General features: G+C 56.7%; 2 protein-coding genes and 1 long non-coding RNA gene across 3 annotated transcripts in view; 1 reads left to right on the top strand and 2 right to left on the bottom strand.

Moving 5' to 3' along the window:
• Positions 1–6,659: 6,659 nt before the first annotated feature.
• Positions 6,660–15,066, top strand: IGLON5 (IgLON family member 5). The gene is made up of 8 exons (XM_002927930.4): positions 6,660–6,757; positions 7,250–7,328; positions 7,990–8,222; positions 9,800–9,919; positions 11,188–11,322; positions 11,486–11,606; positions 12,142–12,296; positions 13,556–15,066. Exons 1-8 carry the CDS (start codon positions 6,748–6,750, stop codon positions 13,642–13,644), a joined length of 942 nt encoding a protein of 313 aa, XP_002927976.2. The 5' UTR covers positions 6,660–6,747; the 3' UTR covers positions 13,645–15,066.
• Positions 15,067–16,593: 1,527 nt separating this feature from the next.
• Positions 16,594–18,481, bottom strand: LOC117795256. Its single transcript, XR_004619169.1, has 2 exons — positions 18,332–18,481; positions 16,594–17,815 (listed from the first exon to the last, which is right to left on the bottom strand). It is a non-coding gene; the product is annotated as an uncharacterized LOC117795256 (long non-coding RNA).
• Positions 18,482–20,742: 2,261 nt separating this feature from the next.
• Positions 20,743–23,847, bottom strand: part of VSIG10L (V-set and immunoglobulin domain containing 10 like) — a 9,468-nt gene continuing 6,363 nt past the window's right edge. The window contains exons 8-11 of the mRNA XM_034639068.1: positions 23,387–23,683; positions 22,383–22,496; positions 22,010–22,164; positions 20,743–21,493 (exon numbers count right to left, since the gene is read on the bottom strand). Of these exons, the coding sequence (XP_034494959.1) occupies positions 21,422–21,493; positions 22,010–22,164; positions 22,383–22,496; positions 23,387–23,683 (638 nt within the window). The 3' untranslated portion in view covers positions 20,743–21,421. The remainder of the gene's footprint in view (positions 21,494–22,009; positions 22,165–22,382; positions 22,497–23,386; positions 23,684–23,847) is intronic.

Below are 23,847 nucleotides of genomic sequence, written 5' to 3'. Positions count from 1 at the left end.
GAGAAGGGGGCAGGGGTATCCACAGACCTCCATACCAGGGCCAGGAAAAGACGAGGGGCTCTGGCCTCCCAGCTGGGTCATCTAGGTGGGGAGAAAGTGTCGTGTTTGGGAGGTGGCGGTTATGTGGGGGAATGGAGCTGGTGATCCAGGAAGTTGGGGGCGCTGGGCTGGGGACTCAGGTGTAGGAAGCTCTGGCTGAAAAGCCGGGTTCAGAGGCTGGACTGAGGATGCGAGAGGGGCAGATTGAGAAGGGAGGGAAGGGAAGGGTTAACATGGGGTCAAAGGGTTAATCTCAGCCCTGCTGAGACTGGGGAGGAATGGGGCTGGAGGCTGGTGTGTGGAGTGGGAAGGGGTGACCTAGGCGGTCTCTGGAGAGAGGATGTGGCTGTCTGCTGGACCCTGTGTCTCCCCAGTGGGCTGGTGGCCCAGGGATGGTCCATGACGTGCCCCCTGGGGAGTGGAGGAGAGAGCGAGAGGGCAGGAGGCAGGGATCAGGGTTAACTTAGTGCTTCTGGAGGATTCCCCCAGGCCCTGCCCTGAACCAAGGATTACAGTCAGGGACACACAATCAGGGACAACCTAGAGTCCTCAACAGTCTCAAGGAGGCAGCCACTGTCAGCCTCCCACCCACACACACCGGCTCACGCACAGACACATAAACACCCGTCACTGAGTCTGACCCAGAGCCGCACCCGCAGACACCCACAGTCGCACAAACACGGCCCGTGCACGCGGAACGCCTGTCTGCGCACACAGGACCCTTAGCAATGGGGCCTCGGCAGGCTGGGCCCTCAGTCAGTTTGAGGGTTCCTCCAGCCTGACCTGTCTGAATCACTGTCTGATGCTCTGTCTGCATCTCTCTGTCTCTGTCACTAGTCTCTTTAGGTCATTTCTAGAGGCTCCCTAGCTCTGGGGGACATCCCAGTTGTCTCTGTCTCTGGGTCTCTGTCTCTCCATCCCTGCTGGCCTCAGCACAATTTCACATCTGTCCCTCCCTGCCTCGGGAACTGCTTGTCATCATCACACACGCGTGTCTGTCTCTTCCTGGCCCCCTGGCTCCTAGCTGGTTCCTAGCCCCCTTGATCCTCGCTCCTTTCACTCCTGGGGATTCACATCCCATCTCTGTCACCGACACCTCCCATTGTTGTCCTTGTCCTTCTCTTGTCTTCTCCTTCCCCCACTCCTCGTACCCTCATGACCCCGTCCTTGCTCCCCTCTCCCTTCACCACCCCTTCTTTTCCTTCAGTCTCAAGATAACTTCCCACTTTCCACTTTGAGTCTTCCAGCCCCCAGAAATCCCTGGTGTACACAAATCCTGGGCTGGGAGCTGCTTGGAGCCAGGAGGTGGCCTATCACCTAGGTCAAGTCCTCTCCCACTCCTGGGCCTTGGGCTCCCCATGGGAGATCTGGGAGCAAGAGGCAATGGGGTGGGGGATGGCCTGAGACAGATCTGGGTGGCAGCAAGGCAGCCCCACCCACTGACAGTTGGGGTGCTCTGAGAAAAAGTAGGGGGTGGGGATGGGCACATACACAAAATTGCATTTTCTCTCCTCTCGGATTCATTTGCTCTTTTCCAAATTCCAGAAGAAAGGCATGCAAGTGAGCCATCCCCTACAAGTATGTATTAGGCAGATCCTACCTTGTCCCAGCCCCACCGCTCCCAAAACGCACTGGGCACTCTCCACATTCTCTAGAGAGAGCCAGGTCCCGGCTTCCCCTTGCTCACACAGTCAGACCCGCAGAGTTGAACATACGGAAGGTATTGGTTTGTTGGTCGATGTTTTTCCCGAGGTAGAAACAAAATAAGCCCATTTCTCTACAACTGGCTTTTTTTCCACTTAACTTTAGCTGCCCAGCATCCATCCATATGGTTCTATCTTTAGTTTCTTTTCTAAATTCTTCATGCCATCACTCACACTCACACATATATATATATTCCCTTCCGGAGGTCACAGCAGCAAAGCCGTGTAGGACGGCTCCTTTGATCCCTGGCCAGCTGGCGAGGGGTGTTGGACGGAGGGGGGCAGGCAGAACGGGGCTCACCGGCCACTGCCCGTGGCCCTGGTTTGTCTGGACTGGTTATTTGACAACTCTTTACTGAGCACAGAGTCTCTGTTCTGGGCACTGGGGATCTATATAGACGCGGCAGTGAGCAAGCCAGCCGAAGTCACGGAGCTCTCAAGGAGCCTCCATCCTAGTGGGATGGAGAGAGATCAAAACCTAAAAACAAGCAAATAAGTAAATGGGTAATTTCAGAGAGTGACGACGGGCAGTGTAAAGAAAGGAAGTGACTTCAGGGACAAGCTGACCATGGGAGCTCTGGGGCTTGAGGGAGCCCTCTCTGAACCGCTGGGAGCGGAGTTCAGACTGAAAGGAGAGAAGACTGAAAAGATCCCGAGGGAACAGTGGAGGTGAAGTTCCTGAGGTGGGAACCAGCAGAAAGGAGCAGCCAACGTGTCATGGAAAGTTCCAGGGCTCTTGCCCCAGCGTCTGGACTCCAGGTGTCCAGGCATCTGTCCTGGGAAGGTCAGCAGAGAGGAAGGGGGCCCTGGGGGTTCCAGCCCCTTCTCACCAGCTCTTCCCTGCCAGAGCCACACCCCCTCCCACCGCATCTCCCACCCCTCCCTGGGTCCGGCCTCGTTTCTGCCACAGCTCCCTGAGAGACCGCCACAAGCCACACACACACACACGTGTGGGCCTCGGCTTCCCATCGCTGGGTTCCAGAACTGTGGAATCCAATCCTCCCCGCATTGGAGGGTCCCAGCTTCACCAAAGTTCCCCCCTTCACCAAAGTTAAGCAGGAAGTGCTTAACTCCAACCCAAGATCCCCCATCTTGTTAGAAATCTCTTTCTCTCTTAAGGGGAGAAACTTCACCTACCTGTGACCTTCACCCCTTGACTCATCAAGCAGGTGTGAGGGCTACTAGTCCAGACTGGCAGAGACCCAAGCGGCCCTTCTAGTCACCACCGGCCCCCCAGACCAGCCCCCCAGACGTGCCACATCATCACCCGTCAGCCAGCACACGTGGCAAGCACACAGCTGGCAGGGTCTGCATTGAACTTGTTGCTTGGTTCAATCTTTGCTCTTTTCATGCTCCCCACTACCCACACCGCGACGCAGGAGGCACAGTGACGGTCCCCCATTTACACAGGGAGAAACCTGAGTCCCAGGGAGGTGAAGGAATTTGTGCCACTAACTGGCAGCGCAGGGACTCAAACCCAGGCAGCCCCGGTCCCCAGTCTGTTCTTTCAGCGGCCCGGTTACGCTGGCTTGGTGGCGTCAGAACGGATGCTGACAGGTCATCTGTACATGAGTCGCCGACTCAACTCGGGTGGGTGCGGGGCACAGAGCAACGGATGCCCTGCCCCCGCCCCCACCCCTGGGGAACTGACACTGAACCAGGGATAGCAAGAGATGTTTCTTAAAAAAGAAGGTGCTGTTACGAGCAGCTAGCATTTATTGGACCCTTTCTGCATGCTAAGTGCTGAGCTAAACGTTTTGCTTGCATGTTCTCATGGAATCCCTCACAAAACCCTCAGAGGGAAGGACTGTTGTTTTTTTCTCCTTTTTATAGATGGGGAAACTGAGGCTCAGACTGTCCGGAGGTCACCCAGCCCGGAAATGGTAGGGCAGACATTTGATCTCCTAGCACAGATTCCTCCCGGCTTTCTTATCCAGTCTCTTGAGACCATTCATTCTCCCTACAAACACTTCCCTGTTCTGGGCTAAGCTCAGCTCTGGGGGACATAGCCAAGATTCGGGCCGGGGAGGCACCCCTGAACACTGTCCCAGCTGAGTCTGAGGGTATCCAGTAGAAAGGGTTGAGACTCTCTGTCTTGAACAGTCAGGGAGGCCTTCCTGGAGGAGGGGGCTTTTGAGTTTGGGTCTTGAAGAATGAGTAGGAGTTCAAGAATTAGAGACACATGTCGTTAGTATCTATTTACATTCACTCTTTCAACAAGTATTTCCCAAGGCCTTCCAGGGCCAGGCCGTATGCTGGGAGATGCTGAGGATACAGACCTGAGTCAGACCCAGGCTCTGCCCTCAAGAAACTTCTAGTCTGAGGGGGGAAACAGACACAGATGGCCACCACACCATGATGTGAGCTATAATGGAGATAGTCCAGGCACTGTCGGAATACAGACTTGGCTTGGAGGGGGGAGGGAGGGCTTCACAGAATTAAGGGAGAGTTTTCCAAGCAGAATTCCTACAGAGTGGATCTCCTGTGCACCAGCCTATTTATTTATACATTAAACAGCTTTCGAGGTCTCCTGGGGGCCAAGCCCAGAGAGCCAGCAATGCTGGAACCCGGGAGGTGGGTCAGACCCGGGCCCCTCTCTGAGGGGCTGCCATCTGGTGAGGCAAGCAGGCTCAGACAGGATTCCGGGGTGGTCAGGACGAGACAGATGGAAGAGCCATGCTCAGGGACAGAGTGGGAGGTGGAACGACTAAACCGACCCCTACGTCCACTTACTGAAGCCCAGGAAAGGGAAGGGACTTGCCCAAGGTCACACAGCAGGGAGGGGGGTCCTGATCCTGGAGCCTGGGAATTGTGTGAGACAGGTATGCAGACTCACGACATCCAAATTTATAGACACAGGGACCAAAAATCCAAGACCCGCCGGAGACATGGATTCCTCCAGCACTGATCTCAGAGGACCGCCCTCAGCTGAGCCTCGCGCTGGGAGTGCTGGGGACACAGATGGTCTGGGCTTGGCTCTGCCCTGGAGGAGCTGGTGGGGGAGCCAGATGACTCTGACCCCAGGTGCCCTGGGAGCAGGGCAGGAGCTATATGGGCTGTCTCTCCTAGGAGGGGTCTCATTACACTAGGCCCCTGGAGAAGGAGAAGCATTTTTGTCTTAAACGGCGGGACAGAGGGATGAGGAGAAAAGTGGGGAACGCGGAGCAGGGCCACACACGCGCGCGCGGGGACACAAAGCAGGAGAGTGACCCCAAGGCCCCGGACCCAGGTGGAGGGGCTGGGCCTTTGTCCTGGGGGCAGTAGGGAGCCATGTGAGCGGTGGGGGCAGCTCTGAGTGTTGGAAAGATCCTTCTGGAAGGAGCATGTGTCTGTCTGTATTCTGTCTGCCAGGACGTAGGACTGAGGTCCTGCCTGCCTGTGTCTGTGGGTCTAGCTCCCGTGGGCAGCAGCTGGGTGCGGCCCGGGAGCCCTGGGTCCCTGAAGACTGGGGGACCTTGGACAGCTCCGTCTTCACCTCTAGGCCTCCTGTAACCTTGGACCTGTCACCGGGCAAGGAGGGGAGATTTTGCCCCCTGCCGGGCATCTGGCAACGTCCAGAGGCAGGTGTGGCGTCACCACTGTGACGTGGGGGGAGCTACCAGTGTGGGGTGGGTAGAGGCCGGGGATGCTGCTGAGCGTCCTGCAGTGCGGGGTCCCCACCATCCCTCGTGTGGGGACACAACGGTTCCCCACGGTGGGAAAGCAGCCCACCCCAAACGTTAGTGGGGCCAAAGTGGAGAAGCCCGGGACCGGGAGTGTGTGAACAGGAGTATGCCAAGCCCTGTGGCGTGGGTGTGTGCAGACGTGCGTGTGTGATCTGATCGTAGGTGACAGCGTGACGGCCTGCGCCCGGTTCTTGGCCCAGGGCACTCCTTTGTATTTGAGAGGCTGTGACAGTGTAACTGCTTCCTTGTGCGCGGTAGCTCTCTGCACGACTCTCCAGAGGGCAGGGGTGGAGGGTGGCGAGCATGGCCCTTGGGCTGGTGGTGTCAGTGTGACTGATTAGGCCCGCGTGCGTGTGTGAGAGAGCAAGAGACACGGCCCCCTAGATGGGGCTGTAACTGGTTGCATGTAGGCTCACCTGCCCTGGGGGGCTGTTGGTGTCAGTGCAACGGTGTGGGTCTAGCTGTACATGGGGGGTGACCTTCTGCTGGGTGTGGGTCCTGGGCTGTGGGTCAGCAGGAGCGTGTGTGCACCGGGGTCCCTGAGCAGGCCCCTTTGCCTTTTGGGTGCTGGAGCGTGGGACTGTTTCCTGGTGCAGCTGGGGCCCTGGGTGTCTTCCCTGGGCTCTGGCGACGTGTCTGTCTCTGTGTGTGTCCACCTCCCGGCTGTCTCCTGCTGTTACCAGGGCTGTGTGTGCACAGCTATGGGGGGAAGGCAGGCCCCTTCCCTGCCTCCAGAAGTGACTCCGGCCACGGCGAGGGGCTGCAGGGCCCACCCCAAACCCTGGGACCTGGGGAGCCCCCCTGCACTGGCTCTGCCCCAGCCCGGTCCTGAGAGGCTGCTGATGGAGAGGGCCCCCGGGAGTCACTGGGGCGGCACGGGCAATTAATTCATTAGATTAATTAGCTGCCCGTGCCAGGGCGGGGGCAGGGCAGCCCCACGCAGGGCCCTCCTTCCCCAGGCATCCAAGGTCATCCAGCCTCCTCTCCCCCGCCTGGTGCCGGCTCCATCCGCCGCCTCCGCAGGCCCAGCCCCCACTCCCTGGCCCGGGGCCAGCCCACTGGCCACGGTCCACGGAGATGAATAGGTGGGGGTGGGGGCTCTGCCGGGCGCTGGTGCCCATGAGCTGCGGGGAGGGCGTGGGCAGGCGTGGCCGTGCGCCTGCAAGTGTGCCCCGCGAGCACGGGCAGGCGCATGTGCAGGGCTGTACACGGGGCCTGAGGGTGTGCCTGCATCTGCGATAGGTGTGCGTCTGAGCGGGTACACGCCTGCGTCTGTGTCTGTGCATCTGCGGACACTCGTGGGTGGCTCTGTGTGTCTTTCCACGCGTTTCTGCATTGATATGTGTACAGGTATGTGTGTGCGTGCCCACGTACGTGCACGTCTGTGCGACCTGTACATGGCTCTGTGTTCTCGAACTTTGAGCATGTGTGTATGCATCTGTGTGTACACGTGTGTGCATATGTACGTGTATTCCCATGCACACGTGTACCTGTACCTGTGCCTGCGGTGTGTGTCTGTCTGCATACACGTTTATGCAATTGTGTATCTGCACACGTATGTGTGAATATGTGTGTGTGCACACGTGTGTGTGTGCTGTGACTGGGATGCTGTCTCCGTGCCTCTGGAGGTGTGTAGGCGTGTGTGTCCGAGTCTGAGTCGGCGTGAGCGTGCAGAAAGGAACGTGTTGCGTGTGTTTGCTCTGAGTGCACCTGCCGTGCGTCTCTGGAAACGTCGATGAATGTGCGTGCCAGGGGCTGTGGGAAATGTCTGTGGCTGCAAGGGCGTGTGCGCGTGTGTGCAGACGCGTCCAGTCCCTGCTGAGCTGCCCCTCCTGTCCGCAGGGCTGCTGTCCCAGAGCCTGGAGTTCAGCTCTCCTGCGGACAACTACACAGTGTGCGAAGGTGACAACGCCACCCTCAGGTACCTCCCATCTCGGGGACTCTGAAATCACCCAGTCCTGCTCCTTCACCTTCCTCAGCAAGACAATCCCGACCCGCACGCACAGCCTGGCCCCTGTCCGTCAGCAGAGGTGGTTGGGGGCAGGGACTCTGGGCCTGGATCCGTGCCTGGGCCTCAGTGTCCCCATCTGTCAAATGGGTGGAGGAATGATAACCACTGTCAGGGCTGTCTTGCGGATGCAAGATTTTGTACATGAGCACGGCACACTGTGCCCACTTCACAGATGAGAGCCGGGCTTATTTCCCCCGATCGGTGCTGCTCCCCACACTGGGTCTGCCCCTCCCCTGGGCCTCTGTCCCCCTCTCCCTGGGTCTCTCCCGCTCATCTCTGCATCCCTGCCTGTCTCTCCCAGAGTGCTCCCGATACTTTTCCAGTCTGTAGCACACAACTGTCACTCGGTAACCATCAGCTACCCTTCTGCTGTGCACTTGGGCTCAAACCTGAGGCTCAGTTTACCTGCCTGTAAAATGGGCACAGTCACCTCTGCCTCACGGGGCTTCAGTGGGAATTGGCGATGCAGTGGGCCTTCCTCTCCCCACCCCCAAGCCCCCGGGATGGAGGAACCCGGAGGGCCTTCTGGGGTGGGGGAGAGAAGAACCCCCCTTCCTTGTCCTCCCTGAAGCTGCTTCATTGACGAGCACGTGACCCGCGTGGCCTGGCTGAACCGCTCCAACATCCTGTACGCGGGCAATGACCGCTGGACCAGCGACCCGCGGGTGCAGCTGCTGATCAACACGCCCGAGGAGTTCTCCATCCTCATCACCCAGGTGGGGCTCGGCGACGAGGGTCTCTACACCTGCTCCTTCCAGACCCGCCACCAGCCGTACACCACTCAGGTCTACCTCATCGTCCATGGTGAGCCCTCGGCCGGGCTTTGGGTGGCGGCGGGGAGGAGGGCACCGGGGCGGGGGGGAGGATTCCTTGAGTCCTCACCAGTTGTCCGCTCCCTGGTCCTGGGGATACACCGTGTGGAGGGCACACACCCCCCGCCCTCGCAGATTTCAGCCAAGCAGAAGCAGGGACAGTCACCCAGAAGGGGACCCCCCAACATGACAGCTTCTAGGGCACGAGAGTTGCAGGGGTGAGGGGGTGCTGGGAGAAGGCTGCAGCCATTCACTCAGCTCTGTTGATCAAGCACCTACTATGTGCAGGATTGCTCTAGGCCCTGGGGGTGGAGAAGGAGCCAGGCGGGCTGTCCCTGCCCTTTGGAAGCTGACTTTCTAAGGAGGCGGCTTCCCAGACACAATGTCTGAGCTGAGACCTTCAGCTGGGGGCAGAGCTGGTACCGGAAACGGGGCGGCGCTGCAGGGACCAGGGGAGAAAATAAGTCAGGTGTGCAGAGCACATCGCACGTGGCTGGATGCCCCCGAACGCAGAGAGGGAGGGGTGGGCAGGAGACAGAGCAGCAGGAGACAGAGCTCGGGTGGCTGGAGGGCAGGGAGCAGTTGGAGAGACAAGTACCCAGAGACACAGACAGCCCAGTGGGGCCATGACGAGCCCCGACTCGGGAGCCAGACCCCCAGGTGCTGAGGGACCCTGAGCAAGCAGGGCGGCCTCAGACTCCTCATCTGCAAAATGGGGTTGACTCTGTCGTGCCTCAAATCCAAGACATGGTCAACTGGAAGGGGCATCTTTATCTTGCGCTGTGCCAAAAAAGAAAAGAAAAATAACCCTGCCAATTAAGCCCCGGCGCCCTGTGTTGTCCGGCCGTCGTGACTGGAACAGTGTTCCGATGGGTGGGAGAAACAGCCATGTGCGTTAGAATGGACGAATACAGCAGCACCTACCCCGGGGCGTGGCAGGCCGCTGAAGGGGTAATGAGCTCATTTGTGTAGAACGCTTCGAACAGGGTTACCACGCCGGAAGCACTGTATGAGTATTTGCTATAGAAATTAATTGTTTAGGGGTGCCTGGGTGGCACAGCGGTTAAGCGTCTGCCTTCGGCTCAGGGCGTGATCCCGGCGTTATGGGATCGAGCCCCACATCAGGCTCCTCCGCTATGAGCCTGCTTCTTCCTCTCCCACTCCACCTGCTTGTGTTCCCTCTCTCGCTGGCTGTCTCTATCTCTGTCGAATAAATAAATAAAATCTTTAAAAAAAAAGAAATTAATTGTTTAAAATAAGAATAATAATTAATAAAGTAGACAGAGATAAGGTGGGAGGAATTCAGACCAGAAGGAAGAGAAACCAAGTTAGGATAAAGGGAGAGAGAGAGACAGACAGACAGAGACTGAGAAAGAACAGGAAAGAGAGAGACCTGCAGTTAGACAAGGAGCCAGACCCAGAGGCAAGGGAGAAACACAGAGAAATTCTTAGACAGAATGCATGTTGGCTGGACCCCTGGGTCTGAGGGAGGAGGGGCTGGGGCGGGGGCTCCGGGTCCTTGGAGGCCATATTCAGCCTCTTGCTGACCTCTCCCCTCCCGGCCTGCAGTCCCCGCCCGCATCGTGAACATCTCCTCGCCTGTGACCGTGAATGAGGGGGGCAGCGTGAACCTGCTTTGCCTGGCCGTGGGACGGCCGGAGCCCACAGTCACCTGGAGGCAGCTCCGAGGTGAGGACCCCACCCCTGGCCCAAAGCCCCTTTCCCCTCTCCACAATCTGGGCCCCTCGATTCCCCATGCCCCTAGCTCGATTTCCAGAGTCCCCCTTTCCTTCATCTCTCATCACCCCAAACCCTTGTCATGACTTGCTTTCCCCCACCCACCCTGTTCCCGTTATGTCACCAGCAACCCCCGGAGCCTTAGAGCCTTCGCCACCTGCAGGCCTGAACCATTTCCTCTAACTCACCTGCTAGACCCCAGCCTGCCCCCTGTCCCCACCCCAGTACCCCTGGTCTCTTCCCCACCGGCTCAATTTTGGGTTCTGAATCCCTGCTACTAACCCTAAGTCAGGTGACAACTAGCAGCCGCAGACCAGCAGAATCGGCACCACTGGAAGCTTGCTAGAAATTCACGTTCTGGGCCCATCCCAGGCCTAACGAATTACAGGCCCCCCTCCCCCAGTCTGTTTTCACAAGCCCTTCAGGGGGTTCTGGTGATGGAGCTGAGAACCACTACTCTAGGCTTCCCCCAAACATAGCACCGAGGTACCTGAACGTGACATCCCAGATCCTAGACACCCACCACCCTTTTCCCAGGATCTCACCCCATCCCCCAGATCCCTAGACCCTCATTCACTGGGTCTTTAGAGACCAATGGTGCCAATCAGTCTATCCCCCAAGACCCCAGAACCCAGTAACTAGGTCTCAGATCCTGGGTCCTTTCCCACAATCCTAGGCTTGAGATCCTGGATCCCTGGATGCCCTCAGTCCCAAAGGGTCTGCTGAACCTGGTGATGTGTCTTGAGCCCCCAGATAACTGGATTGCTGATCCCATATACTAGATCCTGATTCCCTGAACCCAAGAATAAGATCCCAGAACTCTGGACCCGCCCCCTCCGGGGGTCTGTATTATCTGGATCTTTCTGAGCTCCAAGATCCTGGGATCCTCCCCACTGGATACTGTGCATCTCGTGATCTGAATCATGAGCTCCCAGAGCCCTGAATGCAACAGCATCCCCAATTCTAGGATCCTCCCCATTGGGTACGAGTTACTAGGCCCCAGTCCCTCATTCCCTGTCCCACCCCTAGCAGGAGATCCCAGGCCGGGGACCCACACACCCCGCCCCAAACCCCTGCAAACCCCTCCTGGCTCTCGCTGACCCGGGCACTCCAGGCCCTGCGGTGCCTGCCCCGCTGATGTGTGTCCGTGTTGTGCCCGTGTTGTCCCGTGTTAAGTGTTTGTGTCCGGCCCCGCCCCCTCCCCTTCCCTCCCCACACAGACGGCTTCACCTCGGAGGGCGAGATCCTGGAGATTTCCGACATCCAGCGAGGCCAGGCCGGGGAATATGAGTGCGTGACTCACAACGGCGTGAACTCAGCGCCCGACAGCCGCCGTGTGCTGGTCACAGTCAACTGTGAGGCCCTTGGCCCTGGGCATGAAAGGGGGGCAGGCTCTGGGTCCCTGAAGAGGAGGATAGAAGTGCTGGACTCTTGGGAAGGAGGGAGGAGGGGGATGGGGACAGAACTCCTTAGTCCCCGCCTCGCTGGGAGAAGTCACTGACTCTCGCCCCTCGCCAGATCCTCCGACCATCACGGACGTGACCAGCGCCCGCACGGCCCTGGGCCGGGCTGCCCTCCTGCGCTGCGAAGCCATGGCAGTGCCCCCCGCGGACTTCCAGTGGTACAAGGATGACAGACTGTGAGGACAGCACCGGGGCGGGCCAAGGGGTGTGGGGAAGGTAGCCGAGCCCTAGATCCCGAGAACTGGGGGACCCAGCTTCTAGGGGATGGGGTCCGCTGGGCCCCAGCGAGGTCTCGGGGGCTTACCAGAAACTTGGGTTCCACAGTGATGAATGTCGGGGCCCTGGTCTCTTTGGGCTATTCAGGGAGAAGTTCGGGGGGTCGATGCTGAGGATGTGGTGGGGAAGCTTCAGAGGACCATTGGGGTTGGGGTCCAGCAGGGTCTGGGAGCCTGTAGAGATTGGGGGCACACGTTGGGAGAGTCCAGTGACCCTGAGGGGCAGGGGTGCCTGGAGAGGGGTGTCTGTGGGAGTGGTCAGGGACCCATGGGGAGCTAGAGCCCGAAGCTAGGGGTCTCTAGGGTAGGGAGCAGAATGCGGGGTCTCCGGGAAATCGGGGAGCCTGAGAATCGGGAGAGGGGAGCGGGCTCTGCGCCCCGAGGGGGTCCCGGGCCAGGGTCCCACGGCCCGGTCCCTGACCCGGATACCCGGCAGGCTGATCAGCGGCACAGCCGAGGGCCTGAAGGTGCAGACGGAGCGCACCCGCTCGATGCTTCTCTTCGCCAACGTGAGCGCCCGGCATTACGGCAACTACACGTGTCGCGCCGCCAACCGGCTGGGAACGTCCAGCGCATCCATGCGGCTCCTGAGTGAGTCCGAGAGAGAGGGGCGGGCGGGGGCCGGGGAGCGGGCCGGGACTGCCCCAGACAGATCTCCAGCTTGGGAAGGTGACGGACGCTGAGACCCAAGCAATGAGACTGAGCGAGAAACCCATCCCTTCAATGCATGTCGATTCATTGAGCGCCCACTAGGGGGCGGAACTGAGACTTGAATGGTAAGAAGCCCCCAGTCCAGCCAAGCTGTGCGGGAAGAGCTTTGCAGGCAAGGGGAACGGTGTATGTCTGCAAAGGCACAGCAAGGAGGCTAGCATGATCTGAGCAGAGTGATCACCGTGGAGCCTGAGTTTAAGCAGGAAGGGAGAGGCAAAGTCTCATGGACCACAGAAAGGATTTTGGATTTTATTCTACTACAGGGTGCGGCCCCTGGGGACTGACCAAGTGGTTGACGCTTCTTAGGAGAATCACTGACTGCTATTTGAGGAATGGCCTGTAGGGGGCGCAAGATGGAGGCAGAGGGACCAGGGAGGGAGCTACTGCCGTAATCCAGGAGCGGTGGCAGAGTCCCTGTATCAAGGAGATGTTTTGAAGGTGGAGGGAAGAAGGAAGTGGCGTCATGGCGATCCCAGGTGTTGGCTCGAGTAGCTGGGAGAACCGAAATGTAGTAGGAAAGTACTGAAGTGGGGAGAGATTGGGGTGGGGGCAGTAGCCAGTCTCGGGGAGCAAAGTCAAGAGTACCATTTGGGCCGTGCTCACTGCAAGACGCTTCGTGGCCATACCGGATAGACCAAAACTGTACGATGTGAAGATCTGAAAAAGACAGGGTATAAGAGACGTGAAGATCTGAGAAAGACAGGGAATAAGAGAGAGGGGCTGAGGGGCTCCTGGGTAGCGCAGTCGTTAAGCGTCTGCCTTCGGCTCAGGGCGTGATCCCGGCGTTATGGGATCGAGCCCCACATCAGGCTCCTCTGCTGGGAGCCTGCTTCTTCCTCTCCCACTCCCCCTGCTGTGTTCCCTCTCTCGCTGGCTGTCTCTCTGTCAAATAAATAAAATCTTTAAAAAAAAAAGAGAGAGAGAGAGAGAGAGAGAGAGAGAGGCTGAGTGGCAGAGAGAAGCAGCGTTCGGCGAGATAGAGTGGGGAGGGCAGGCCCACTGAGCGAAAGCCCCAGAAAGGCCCCTAGAGAGGGACGCTCAAAGAGACCCTCAGAGACAGGGCGGACGCAAGGCACCGTGAGACGCACACGGGGTCTCCCCTTCCCAGGCCACCCCCGTGACCCTCTCTCTTTCCCCAGGCCCAGGATCCCTGGAGAACTCGGCCCCGAGACCCCCGGGGCCCCTGACCCTCCTCTCCGCCCTGGGCTGGCTGTGGTGGAGGATGTAGGAAGAACCCAGTGCAGCTCGCCTCCCCCTGCGCGGGGCCTGAGGCCGGGAGCGAGAGAAAAAGGGAGAGCAAGCGCCGTGGGTCTTGAGGGGGCGGAAGAGCTCTCTGCCACCGAGGAGGAGGAAGAAGGCAGGAGAGGAGGAGGAGGAAGGCTCTTTAGAGAACCCATCACTGTGAGGGATAACGCAAAATTATGCATCTTTCTACAGCCATTGTCGCCACCGTTCACGTTTCCGATTGTGACCCACCCCCGGCCACCCCACACCCCTCTCTTAGCTCAGGCTGTCAACTGGATCGTGTGTATGCAGTGGGTGTGTGAGAGCATGAGCCTGCCTGTGTGTATGTGGGGGGGGGGGAAGGGGCTCCGCCATCTTCCCTCCCCGAAAACCCCCACGCCCGCTGCCCCCAGTGCTGCTGTCTCTCACCTCTGGCTGGAGGTAGGTATGTGGGCTTTGTGGCAGAAGCTGTGAGGAGAGGTCTTCCAGGCTCCCCGCATTCCCAGTATATGCACGCACACCACCCCGTCCCCTCCCTGTTGAAAGAGTGTCTCCCCGGGCGGTTGGGAGTGAGGAGGGATGTCACGCACTCACCTGTCAAGCTATCATTCGGCCTTTGTGAGCAGGTGGGGATCTCCATCTTGGCTCTGGGCCTCCTTGCTTTCAACCACCGGCTGCCTGTAGCCGGAGGCCCCATCACTGGCTCAGCTGCCTGAGACCTTCCCACTTTCTCTGCCCCCCTCCCCTCCCCCGACTTTCTGGCCCCATCTGGGCCAATCGGTGCTTCCATCCAACTGTCAGACTGGTGTCTGTGGTCACCTGTCTGCCCCAGTGCTTTGCCCTACCCCGCCCCCGAAATCCCCTTGGCCCCCTGCAGCCACCCACAGGTGTGGGCTTGCTGGTCTACCACTCCCTGGCCTCTCCATCAACTGTTCCTCCCAAAGGCTGATCTGACCGCCCTCACACACACTCCGATAGACACACACCCACATACCAGCGACTGTGACCAGCAATAGCCCCCTGGCTCCAGCCGCCCTAGAGCTGGTGACCAATCTGTAGTTCCCCGGAGGGCGGGCAACTTGTCAGGAGGGGGCGCTGAGAGGCTGTAACCTCAGCTCTGATAGTAGGAATATGCAATCCTGGCACACCACATCACACAAAGTGGGGAAGAGAGAGGCATCAACAGACATCCCCAGTCCAGACCAAGATGTCAAGTCACCAGCTCTGACTCCTGGGAGACCCGCTAGAAACACTCGCCCCAAACCACACTACTCAGAACTTGGGGAGGAGGAGCTCAGAGCAGGGGCAGGGGGGCAAGGGGCAGTGACTGTACCTCAGACGGGGGCGTGGGCCCCATCCCACATTGTCTTCCATCCCCAGGGTCCAGGGGTTGGGGAGGGGTGGGGGAGGGATGCCAGGGAGGGGGCGGGGGGCCCTGGGGGCCGTGTGTTCCGATTCATGGGGAGTGTTGAGACCACCACACCAATAAACGCCTTTTTCCAAAGTCTCTGCCTGCAAGTGTCAGGGTCATTAAGGATTTGGGGGAGTGGAGGGCAAAGGGTCATTGGTGGTGCCTCCCAGCACCACTTCTACCTTCTCTCTTGGTAGATTTGGGATTGACCCATTACACAATGATGGGAGGTCTATCTAGAGCTGCACAGTTGCTTTTCCCCATTACACGGCAGATCTTGGGTCTGCAGGGATAAGTGGTGGTGGGGAAGATAGCATGTACAGGCTGAGAATGAGAGAAACACCTTGGAATACAGAGAGGAAGGTCTAAAGAAACTGAGTCCGCGGTGACATCCTTTTAGCAGCTGGATCAGAACTTACCTGATGCCCACCTTCATTTACATAAGCAATACAGTCCCCTGAATATGTATAAGCCAAGTTGTGTTAGGTTTCTTACTAGTGATTAAAAAGGAAATGAAAGGTCTAACGGATATAAAAAAGATATATAGAGGATCCAGGTACCCAGGACCCCAGCCTTCACCTTTCCAAAAAGATCTAAGACCTCTATTTCCCTAAAGGCCTCTTTCATCCCAATCTTTAACCAGAACACCTCACATCCTTTCCTTCTCTGAGACAGATGCTTTAGTTTTTTCCACCTTTCCGATCAGACCCGCCTCCCACGATACAGGCTGAGATGTTTGGTTTCCCAGCCTCCCTTGCAGTGATGTGCAGTGATTTGGGGTCAATAACGGAATTTTGCCGATGGGCTTGCAGAAAAGTTTTCTCCTTACTCATGAGGTTGGTCAAGAGAAGGGGCGTGGGAAGGGAACCTCGCTCCCTTCCTTTTGTCTTCAGATACAGTTGTATGAAGAGGTGATGCCTGGAGCTCCAGCAGCCATCTTGCCACCTAAGACAGTGTCCCAACCCACGGAGAGTGGCCGGGCAGAAGGGCGCAGGGAGCTCAGGTCCTTCACGGGGTCTCTACGTTGCTGAGCCAGCCTCAAACCAGCACTTATTTTGCCACCATTTATCTTGTTACTTGCAGCCAAGGGACTCTTCACTGATGCACCCCCTAAATTTCCAACGAGAAACCCGGCTAAGAAAGAAAGGCATCACGCTGGGGAGAGCGGCGGCAAACCCAGCCTTCCACGGGCGCCAAAACATTTGCTCAGTCAACCAGTACTTATCGATCGCCTGCTGTGTGCCAGGCTCTGTGTTAAGTGCTGGGGATAATGACAACACCAAGCAATTCTGAGACCAGCATGTGTCTGAGAATTCAACTCCATTCTGCCACTGTCTCCCCAGAGACAGCATCAGATTCCACAGTGAGGGGTGCAGTCCTACAAGCCTGCCGCCCCCAGGCCCCACTTCAGACACCCGCGACGCCCCCCAGGCCACCACCCGGGCTTTGGAGCGACTGCCTACAGCTGGAGGTTCCGAAGGCGTCGTCCTTGGATTTGATTAATTTCCTAGACGGGCTGGCAGGACTCAGGGAAAAGCGTACTTATATTTACCAGTTTATTAAAATGATACGAGAAAGGATATGAATCAACAACCAGATGAAGAGATAACACAGGGCAAGCTCCCCAACAAAGGAGTTTCTGTCCTTGTGGAGCTCGGGGCCCGCCTCAGCGGTACAGGGGGGCATTCCCGGTCCCGCACTGCGGAAGCTCTCCGGAAATGGACCAAGAGCTGTCCTCTTGGGTGTTTACGGAGGCTTCATTATACCGTCATGATTGACTAAGTCACTGGCCATTGGCGGATTCAACCTCCATTCCCTCCCCACTCCTGGGAGGGGGTATGGAGGGGTCAGTCCTCTAATCACAGGTTTGGTCCTCCGGCCACCAGCCCCGCCTTTGGGTGGGGTCCAAAAGTCACCTTCATTAATACCAAGACCCCAATTTGGCCTTTGTGGCTCTGAATCGTCTTCAAGAACTGTGGACCGAGGTGAAAGCTGTCTGAGAAACATATTTTGGTCATCCGAATGACCCAATATATATTTCCTATAAATCACTGCCGCTCAGTTACCATCACACTTGAGAAGTGAATGACCTGGGGCAAAGGGTGGTGTTCCAGGCAAAGCAAACTCTGGGGCTTAGAGCAGGTGCACAGAAAGCCTGCTGTTAATAGCAGGGGTGAAGCACAGGAAGGGGAGGTCAGAAGTGAAAAGAAGCCAAACCACAAGGTTCTGAAAATCACAGTGAGGAGTCGGGACCATATCTGAAGGGCAATGGGCACCCCCAGAAGGGTTTAAAGAGGAGAGGACGTGGTCTGAGCTATGTCAGGATAAAGACCCTGGGAGCTGGATGGGGTATGGCCTGGAGGAGAGGAGCGGATGTAGGAAACCTTTCTGAGAGAATGAGACTGGGCCCCCTTCGGGGCTCGGAGCAGCACAGGACAGCCTGCCCACCACCGGGCCTGTAGGTCCTGCCCACCGGGAAGCTGTGCAAACCCCACAGATAGATCAGTAGTAGTCTCTCCGAGCCCAGAAGCCACAGCTCCTTAGCTGCACAAATTCAAGTAGTCTTCTGCGCTGACAGAGGGAGGCAGGGAGTCTCACATTTGGGGGGGGGGGGATCTTCAGTCACAGCAGGACAGGGTCGGGGTGAAACAGGAGGTCCTACCAAAAAAATCCTGTGCACAGCGGGCCCTGGTCACACCTGTGTGGCTACCCGAACAGTCCTGGGACCCCCAGCCGGAAAGACGACTGGATTGGGGCCAGTGGCCTGGAAGAGAAAGGAAGGGAGGAGGACGAGCTCAGGGGTTACCCTGAATGTGACATGACTCACACTTTTCTAGCACTAGCTCAAATCAGCCAGATATTAGCCAGGTTCCCTCCATTTACAACAGGGAAAAAAGAAATGTCTGAGCCAGCCTCAAACCAGCACTTATTTTGCCACCATTTATCTTGTTACTTGGGAGAGATAAGACAAGGAACAACCCAGCTTTCATGGGGAAGAAGACATTCCATCCCACGTCTGACAGAAAATGGAAGTTTTGCCAATGTTTATGGAAAAGAAAGAATAAAGGAGTTTTCCCTCCTTTAGGGGGAAATTGGAATTTCACTCTTAATATGACAAACATTTGATGGGAATTCCTGTCCAATTTTTATGTTTGGGAGGGGGTTACCAACTTCCTAAACCAACAAGTAGAGCTGGAGGAAGAGGACTCAGACCATCTCCTCTCCCTAAAACACAAAAAGTCCCACCCCCATTCCAGGGCACTGCGGCACCCACACTCACCTGGCGGGCCCTGTCTGGGCTCGGGTCCTCCAGCGGGACTTTGAGGGGCACAGGCTGTGAGGTCTGCACTGGGGTTACGCTCTGCAACTTTTTTTCCAGTGGGGGAACCACAGGGGTCAAGGAGGGGGGATGCTGCTTTTTCTTGAGAGAGTCTCCTGGTAAGAGGAAGAGAAACAGAAACACGTGATTGGCTGTTCCGACATACCAACCNCAAGGGGCAGTGACTGTACCTCAGACGGGGGCGTGGGCCCCATCCCACATTGTCTTCCATCCCCAGGGTCCAGGGGTTGGGGAGGGGTGGGGGAGGGATGCCAGGGAGGGGGCGGGGGGCCCTGGGGGCCGTGTGTTCCGATTCATGGGGAGTGTTGAGACCACCACACCAATAAACGCCTTTTTCCAAAGTCTCTGCCTGCAAGTGTCAGGGTCATTAAGGATTTGGGGGAGTGGAGGGCAAAGGGTCATTGGTGGTGCCTCCCAGCACCACTTCTACCTTCTCTCTTGGTAGATTTGGGATTGACCCATTACACAATGATGGGAGGTCTATCTAGAGCTGCACAGTTGCTTTTCCCCATTACACGGCAGATCTTGGGTCTGCAGGGATAAGTGGTGGTGGGGAAGATAGCATGTACAGGCTGAGAATGAGAGAAACACCTTGGAATACAGAGAGGAAGGTCTAAAGAAACTGAGTCCGCGGTGACATCCTTTTAGCAGCTGGATCAGAACTTACCTGATGCCCACCTTCATTTACATAAGCAATACAGTCCCCTGAATATGTATAAGCCAAGTTGTGTTAGGTTTCTTACTAGTGATTAAAAAGGAAATGAAAGGTCTAACGGATATAAAAAAGATATATAGAGGATCCAGGTACCCAGGACCCCAGCCTTCACCTTTCCAAAAAGATCTAAGACCTCTATTTCCCTAAAGGCCTCTTTCATCCCAATCTTTAACCAGAACACCTCACATCCTTTCCTTCTCTGAGACAGATGCTTTAGTTTTTTCCACCTTTCCGATCAGACCCGCCTCCCACGATACAGGCTGAGATGTTTGGTTTCCCAGCCTCCCTTGCAGTGATGTGCAGTGATTTGGGGTNGCTCATTTGGGGTCAATAACGGAATTTTGCCGATGGGCTTGCAGAAAAGTTTTCTCCTTACTCATGAGGTTGGTCANCAGTGATTTGGGGTCAATAACGGAATTTTGCCGATGGGCTTGCAGAAAAGTTTTCTCCTTACTCATGAGGTTGGTCAAGAGAAGGGGCGTGGGAAGGGAACCTCGCTCCCTTCCTTTTGTCTTCAGATACAGTTGTATGAAGAGGTGATGCCTGGAGCTCCAGCAGCCATCTTGCCACCTAAGACAGTGTCCCAACCCACGGAGAGTGGCCGGGCAGAAGGGCGCAGGGAGCTCAGGTCCTTCACGGGGTCTCTACGTTGCTGAGCCAGCCTCAAACCAGCACTTATTTTGCCACCATTTATCTTGTTACTTGCAGCCAAGGGACTCTTCACTGATGCACCCCCTAAATTTCCAACGAGAAACCCGGCTAAGAAAGAAAGGCATCACGCTGGGGAGAGCGGCGGCAAACCCAGCCTTCCACGGGCGCCAAAACATTTGCTCAGTCAACCAGTACTTATCGATCGCCTGCTGTGTGCCAGGCTCTGTGTTAAGTGCTGGGGATAATGACAACACCAAGCAATTCTGAGACCAGCATGTGTCTGAGAATTCAACTCCATTCTGCCACTGTCTCCCCAGAGACAGCATCAGATTCCACAGTGAGGGGTGCAGTCCTACAAGCCTGCCGCCCCCAGGCCCCACTTCAGACACCCGCGACGCCCCCCAGGCCACCACCCGGGCTTTGGAGCGACTGCCTACAGCTGGAGGTTCCGAAGGCGTCGTCCTTGGATTTGATTAATTTCCTAGACGGGCTGGCAGGACTCAGGGAAAAGCGTACTTATATTTACCAGTTTATTAAAATGATACGAGAAAGGATATGAATCAACAACCAGATGAAGAGATAACACAGGGCAAGCTCCCCAACAAAGGAGTTTCTGTCCTTGTGGAGCTCGGGGCCCGCCTCAGCGGTACAGGGGGGCATTCCCGGTCCCGCACTGCGGAAGCTCTCCGGAAATGGACCAAGAGCTGTCCTCTTGGGTGTTTACGGAGGCTTCATTATACCGTCATGATTGACTAAGTCACTGGCCATTGGCGGATTCAACCTCCATTCCCTCCCCACTCCTGGGAGGGGGTATGGAGGGGTCAGTCCTCTAATCACAGGTTTGGTCCTCCGGCCACCAGCCCCGCCTTTGGGTGGGGTCCAAAAGTCACCTTCATTAATACCAAGACCCCAATTTGGCCTTTGTGGCTCTGAATCGTCTTCAAGAACTGTGGACCGAGGTGAAAGCTGTCTGAGAAATATTTTGGTCATCCGAATGACCCAATATATATTTCCTATAAATCACTGCCGCTCAGTTACCATCACACTTGAGAAGTGAATGACCTGGGGCAAAGGGTGGTGTTCCAGGCAAAGCAAACTCTGGGGCTTAGAGCAGGTGCACAGAAAGCCTGCTGTTAATAGCAGGGGTGAAGCACAGGAAGGGGAGGTCAGAAGTGAAAAGAAGCCAAACCACAAGGTTCTGAAAATCACAGTGAGGAGTCGGGACCATATCTGAAGGGCAATGGGCACCCCCAGAAGGGTTTAAAGAGGAGAGGACGTGGTCTGAGCTATGTCAGGATAAAGACCCTGGGAGCTGGATGGGGTATGGCCTGGAGGAGAGGAGCGGATGTAGGAAACCTTTCTGAGAGAATGAGACTGGGCCCCCTTCGGGGCTCGGAGCAGCACAGGACAGCCTGCCCACCACCGGGCCTGTAGGTCCTGCCCACCGGGAAGCTGTGCAAACCCCACAGATAGATCAGTAGTAGTCTCTCCGAGCCCAGAAGCCACAGCTCCTTAGCTGCACAAATTCAAGTAGTCTTCTGCGCTGACAGAGGGAGGCAGGGAGTCTCACATTTGGGGGGGGGGGGATCTTCAGTCACAGCAGGACAGGGTCGGGGTGAAACAGGAGGTCCTACCAAAAAAATCCTGTGCACAGCGGGCCCTGGTCACACCTGTGTGGCTACCCGAACAGTCCTGGGACCCCCAGCCGGAAAGACGACTGGATTGGGGCCAGTGGCCTGGAAGAGAAAGGAAGGGAGGAGGACGAGCTCAGGGGTTACCCTGAATGTGACATGACTCACACTTTTCTAGCACTAGCTCAAATCAGCCAGATATTAGCCAGGTTCCCTCCATTTACAACAGGGAAAAAAGAAATGTCTGAGCCAGCCTCAAACCAGCACTTATTTTGCCACCATTTATCTTGTTACTTGGGAGAGATAAGACAAGGAACAACCCAGCTTTCATGGGGAAGAAGACATTCCATCCCACGTCTGACAGAAAATGGAAGTTTTGCCAATGTTTATGGAAAAGAAAGAATAAAGGAGTTTTCCCTCCTTTAGGGGGAAATTGGAATTTCACTCTTAATATGACAAACATTTGATGGGAATTCCTGTCCAATTTTTATGTTTGGGAGGGGGTTACCAACTTCCTAAACCAACAAGTAGAGCTGGAGGAAGAGGACTCAGACCATCTCCTCTCCCTAAAACACAAAAAGTCCCACCCCCATTCCAGGGCACTGCGGCACCCACACTCACCTGGCGGGCCCTGTCTGGGCTCGGGTCCTCCAGCGGGACTTTGAGGGGCACAGGCTGTGAGGTCTGCACTGGGGTTACGCTCTGCAACTTTTTTTCCAGTGGGGGAACCACAGGGGTCAAGGAGGGGGGATGCTGCTTTTTCTTGAGAGAGTCTCCTGGTAAGAGGAAGAGAAACAGAAACACGTGATTGGCTGTTCCGACATACCAACCCAGCCAATGACCAGGGAAGCTCGGAAAGGGGGCGGAGCCTTACTCTGATTGGCTGATCTGGAGGTAGAAGGCGGGATGAAGGACCTGTGGCCGTGCTGACTCGGTCAGCCAGGTCTCCAACGGGCCTCTTTCTAGGGACCCTCCCAGTGCGCCCCTCACTCACCCCGAAGACTGCACAGGCAGCAGATACACAGGTAGAGAAGTGCTGCCAGGAGCGCCAGGCCCAGTAGGGAGCCCAGGACGATGCCAGCAATGGCCCCGGAGCTCAGGGTGGGACCTGGAAAAGACAGAGAGATGGAGGAGGATAAGGGAGCAGGAGCCAGGGCTGGACCCAAGTTTCCTAACCAACCTGCTACAGGTATTTCAGGACCCAGGAAGCTGGGACCTCAGACTCTCAAATCATTTAGCATTTACCACGTAACCGGTATGCCTGGCATCCTACCAGATGGTAACAATCCACGAGTGAGCAAACCCAGATTAATTTTAGGGAAATCAGAAACAAATGCACCGGGATTAATTTTAGGGAAATCAGAAACAAATGCACAAATTAGTAACAATTACAGGTTGCACCAAGGAGAAAAATAAATGTGCTGTACAAAAATAATGTGCTATCGCAGAAATAGAGTCGGTCTTCGGCAAAGGCTCTGTTTCCAAATAAGGTCACATTCGCAGGTACGGAGGGCTAAGATGTCAATATATCTTTTGGGGGGAGACACGATTCAACCAATCAAGTCAAGATGAGATCATGAGGATGAGCCCTAGTCCGATATGACTAGAATCCTTACAAGAAGACAGAGACATGCACAGGGAAGAGGAGGCTGTGGGAAGCCAGAGGCAGAGACTGACCGCAACAATGCAGCTACAAGTCAAGGAAGGCCAAGGATTGGTGGCCACTATCAGAAGGTGGAAGAGGTCGGCAAAGACTCTGAGACCCGAGTCTCAGAGGGAGCACAGCCCCGATTTCCCTGAGACAGAGCACTGACACCTTGATGTCTGACTTCTGGCCTCCAGAGCTGGGAGAGAATACATTTCTGTTGGTCCAAGCCCCCCAGTTCATGGTCCTTTGTGACCGTGGCCCCAGAAAGTGGATACAAACAGACGAGCCGGATACAGGGAAACAGAGCAAGGGAGGCAGCCCAGGAAAAGGCTCCAACAGTCCCAACTCACTGGCCTGGTAGACTCGGCTTTGTGATGGGGTCCCTGGCTGGCCCCCCAGGGTGGGCAGGATGCGGAAGGCCCAAGTCCCAGGGTTCCGACGGGGAAGGGGCACCACGGCTGACCGCTCCCGAGGCCCCAGGATGAGTAGGGAGACCCAGTCCTTGTAGGTAGGGCCTCTACCCAGGTCAGGGCCCTCTCGTCGTGCCTGGATCTCAAAACCACTGATTAGGGCCCCGCGTTCCACATCCCAAGTCAGCACAGCTGCATCCTGGGCTCTCTGCAGCCTCCACGAGGAGATGGAGGGTCCTGGGGGGACGAAGGTGGGGGCTCGATTAATGGGTCCTGGAGGGGAGAGGGCAGAAGACCTGGAGTCATAGGTCCTGGAGCAGAGGGTCTGGGGAGCCTTCTAGGCCTACAAGAGGAAGGGACTGAGGGCCTGGACTCTTGGATCTGAGGGAGAAGGGGCTGGG

This window comes from Ailuropoda melanoleuca, chromosome 12, assembly GCF_002007445.2.
Source record: "Ailuropoda melanoleuca isolate Jingjing chromosome 12, ASM200744v2, whole genome shotgun sequence".
In the NCBI taxonomy this organism is placed as follows: Eukaryota; Metazoa; Chordata; class Mammalia; order Carnivora; family Ursidae; genus Ailuropoda; species Ailuropoda melanoleuca.
Note: the sequence above shows the minus strand (reverse complement) of the source record. Positions and strands in the feature narration are given on the sequence as shown.

Coding starts and splice junctions, on each gene's coding strand:
- IGLON5 (XM_002927930.4), top strand. Junction 7,329..7,989: donor GGTGACAACGCCACCCTCAG/GTACCTCCCATC, acceptor TCCTCCCTGAAG/CTGCTTCATTGACGAGCACG. Junction 11,323..11,485: donor TGTGCTGGTCACAGTCAACT/GTGAGGCCCTTG, acceptor GCCCCTCGCCAG/ATCCTCCGACCATCACGGAC.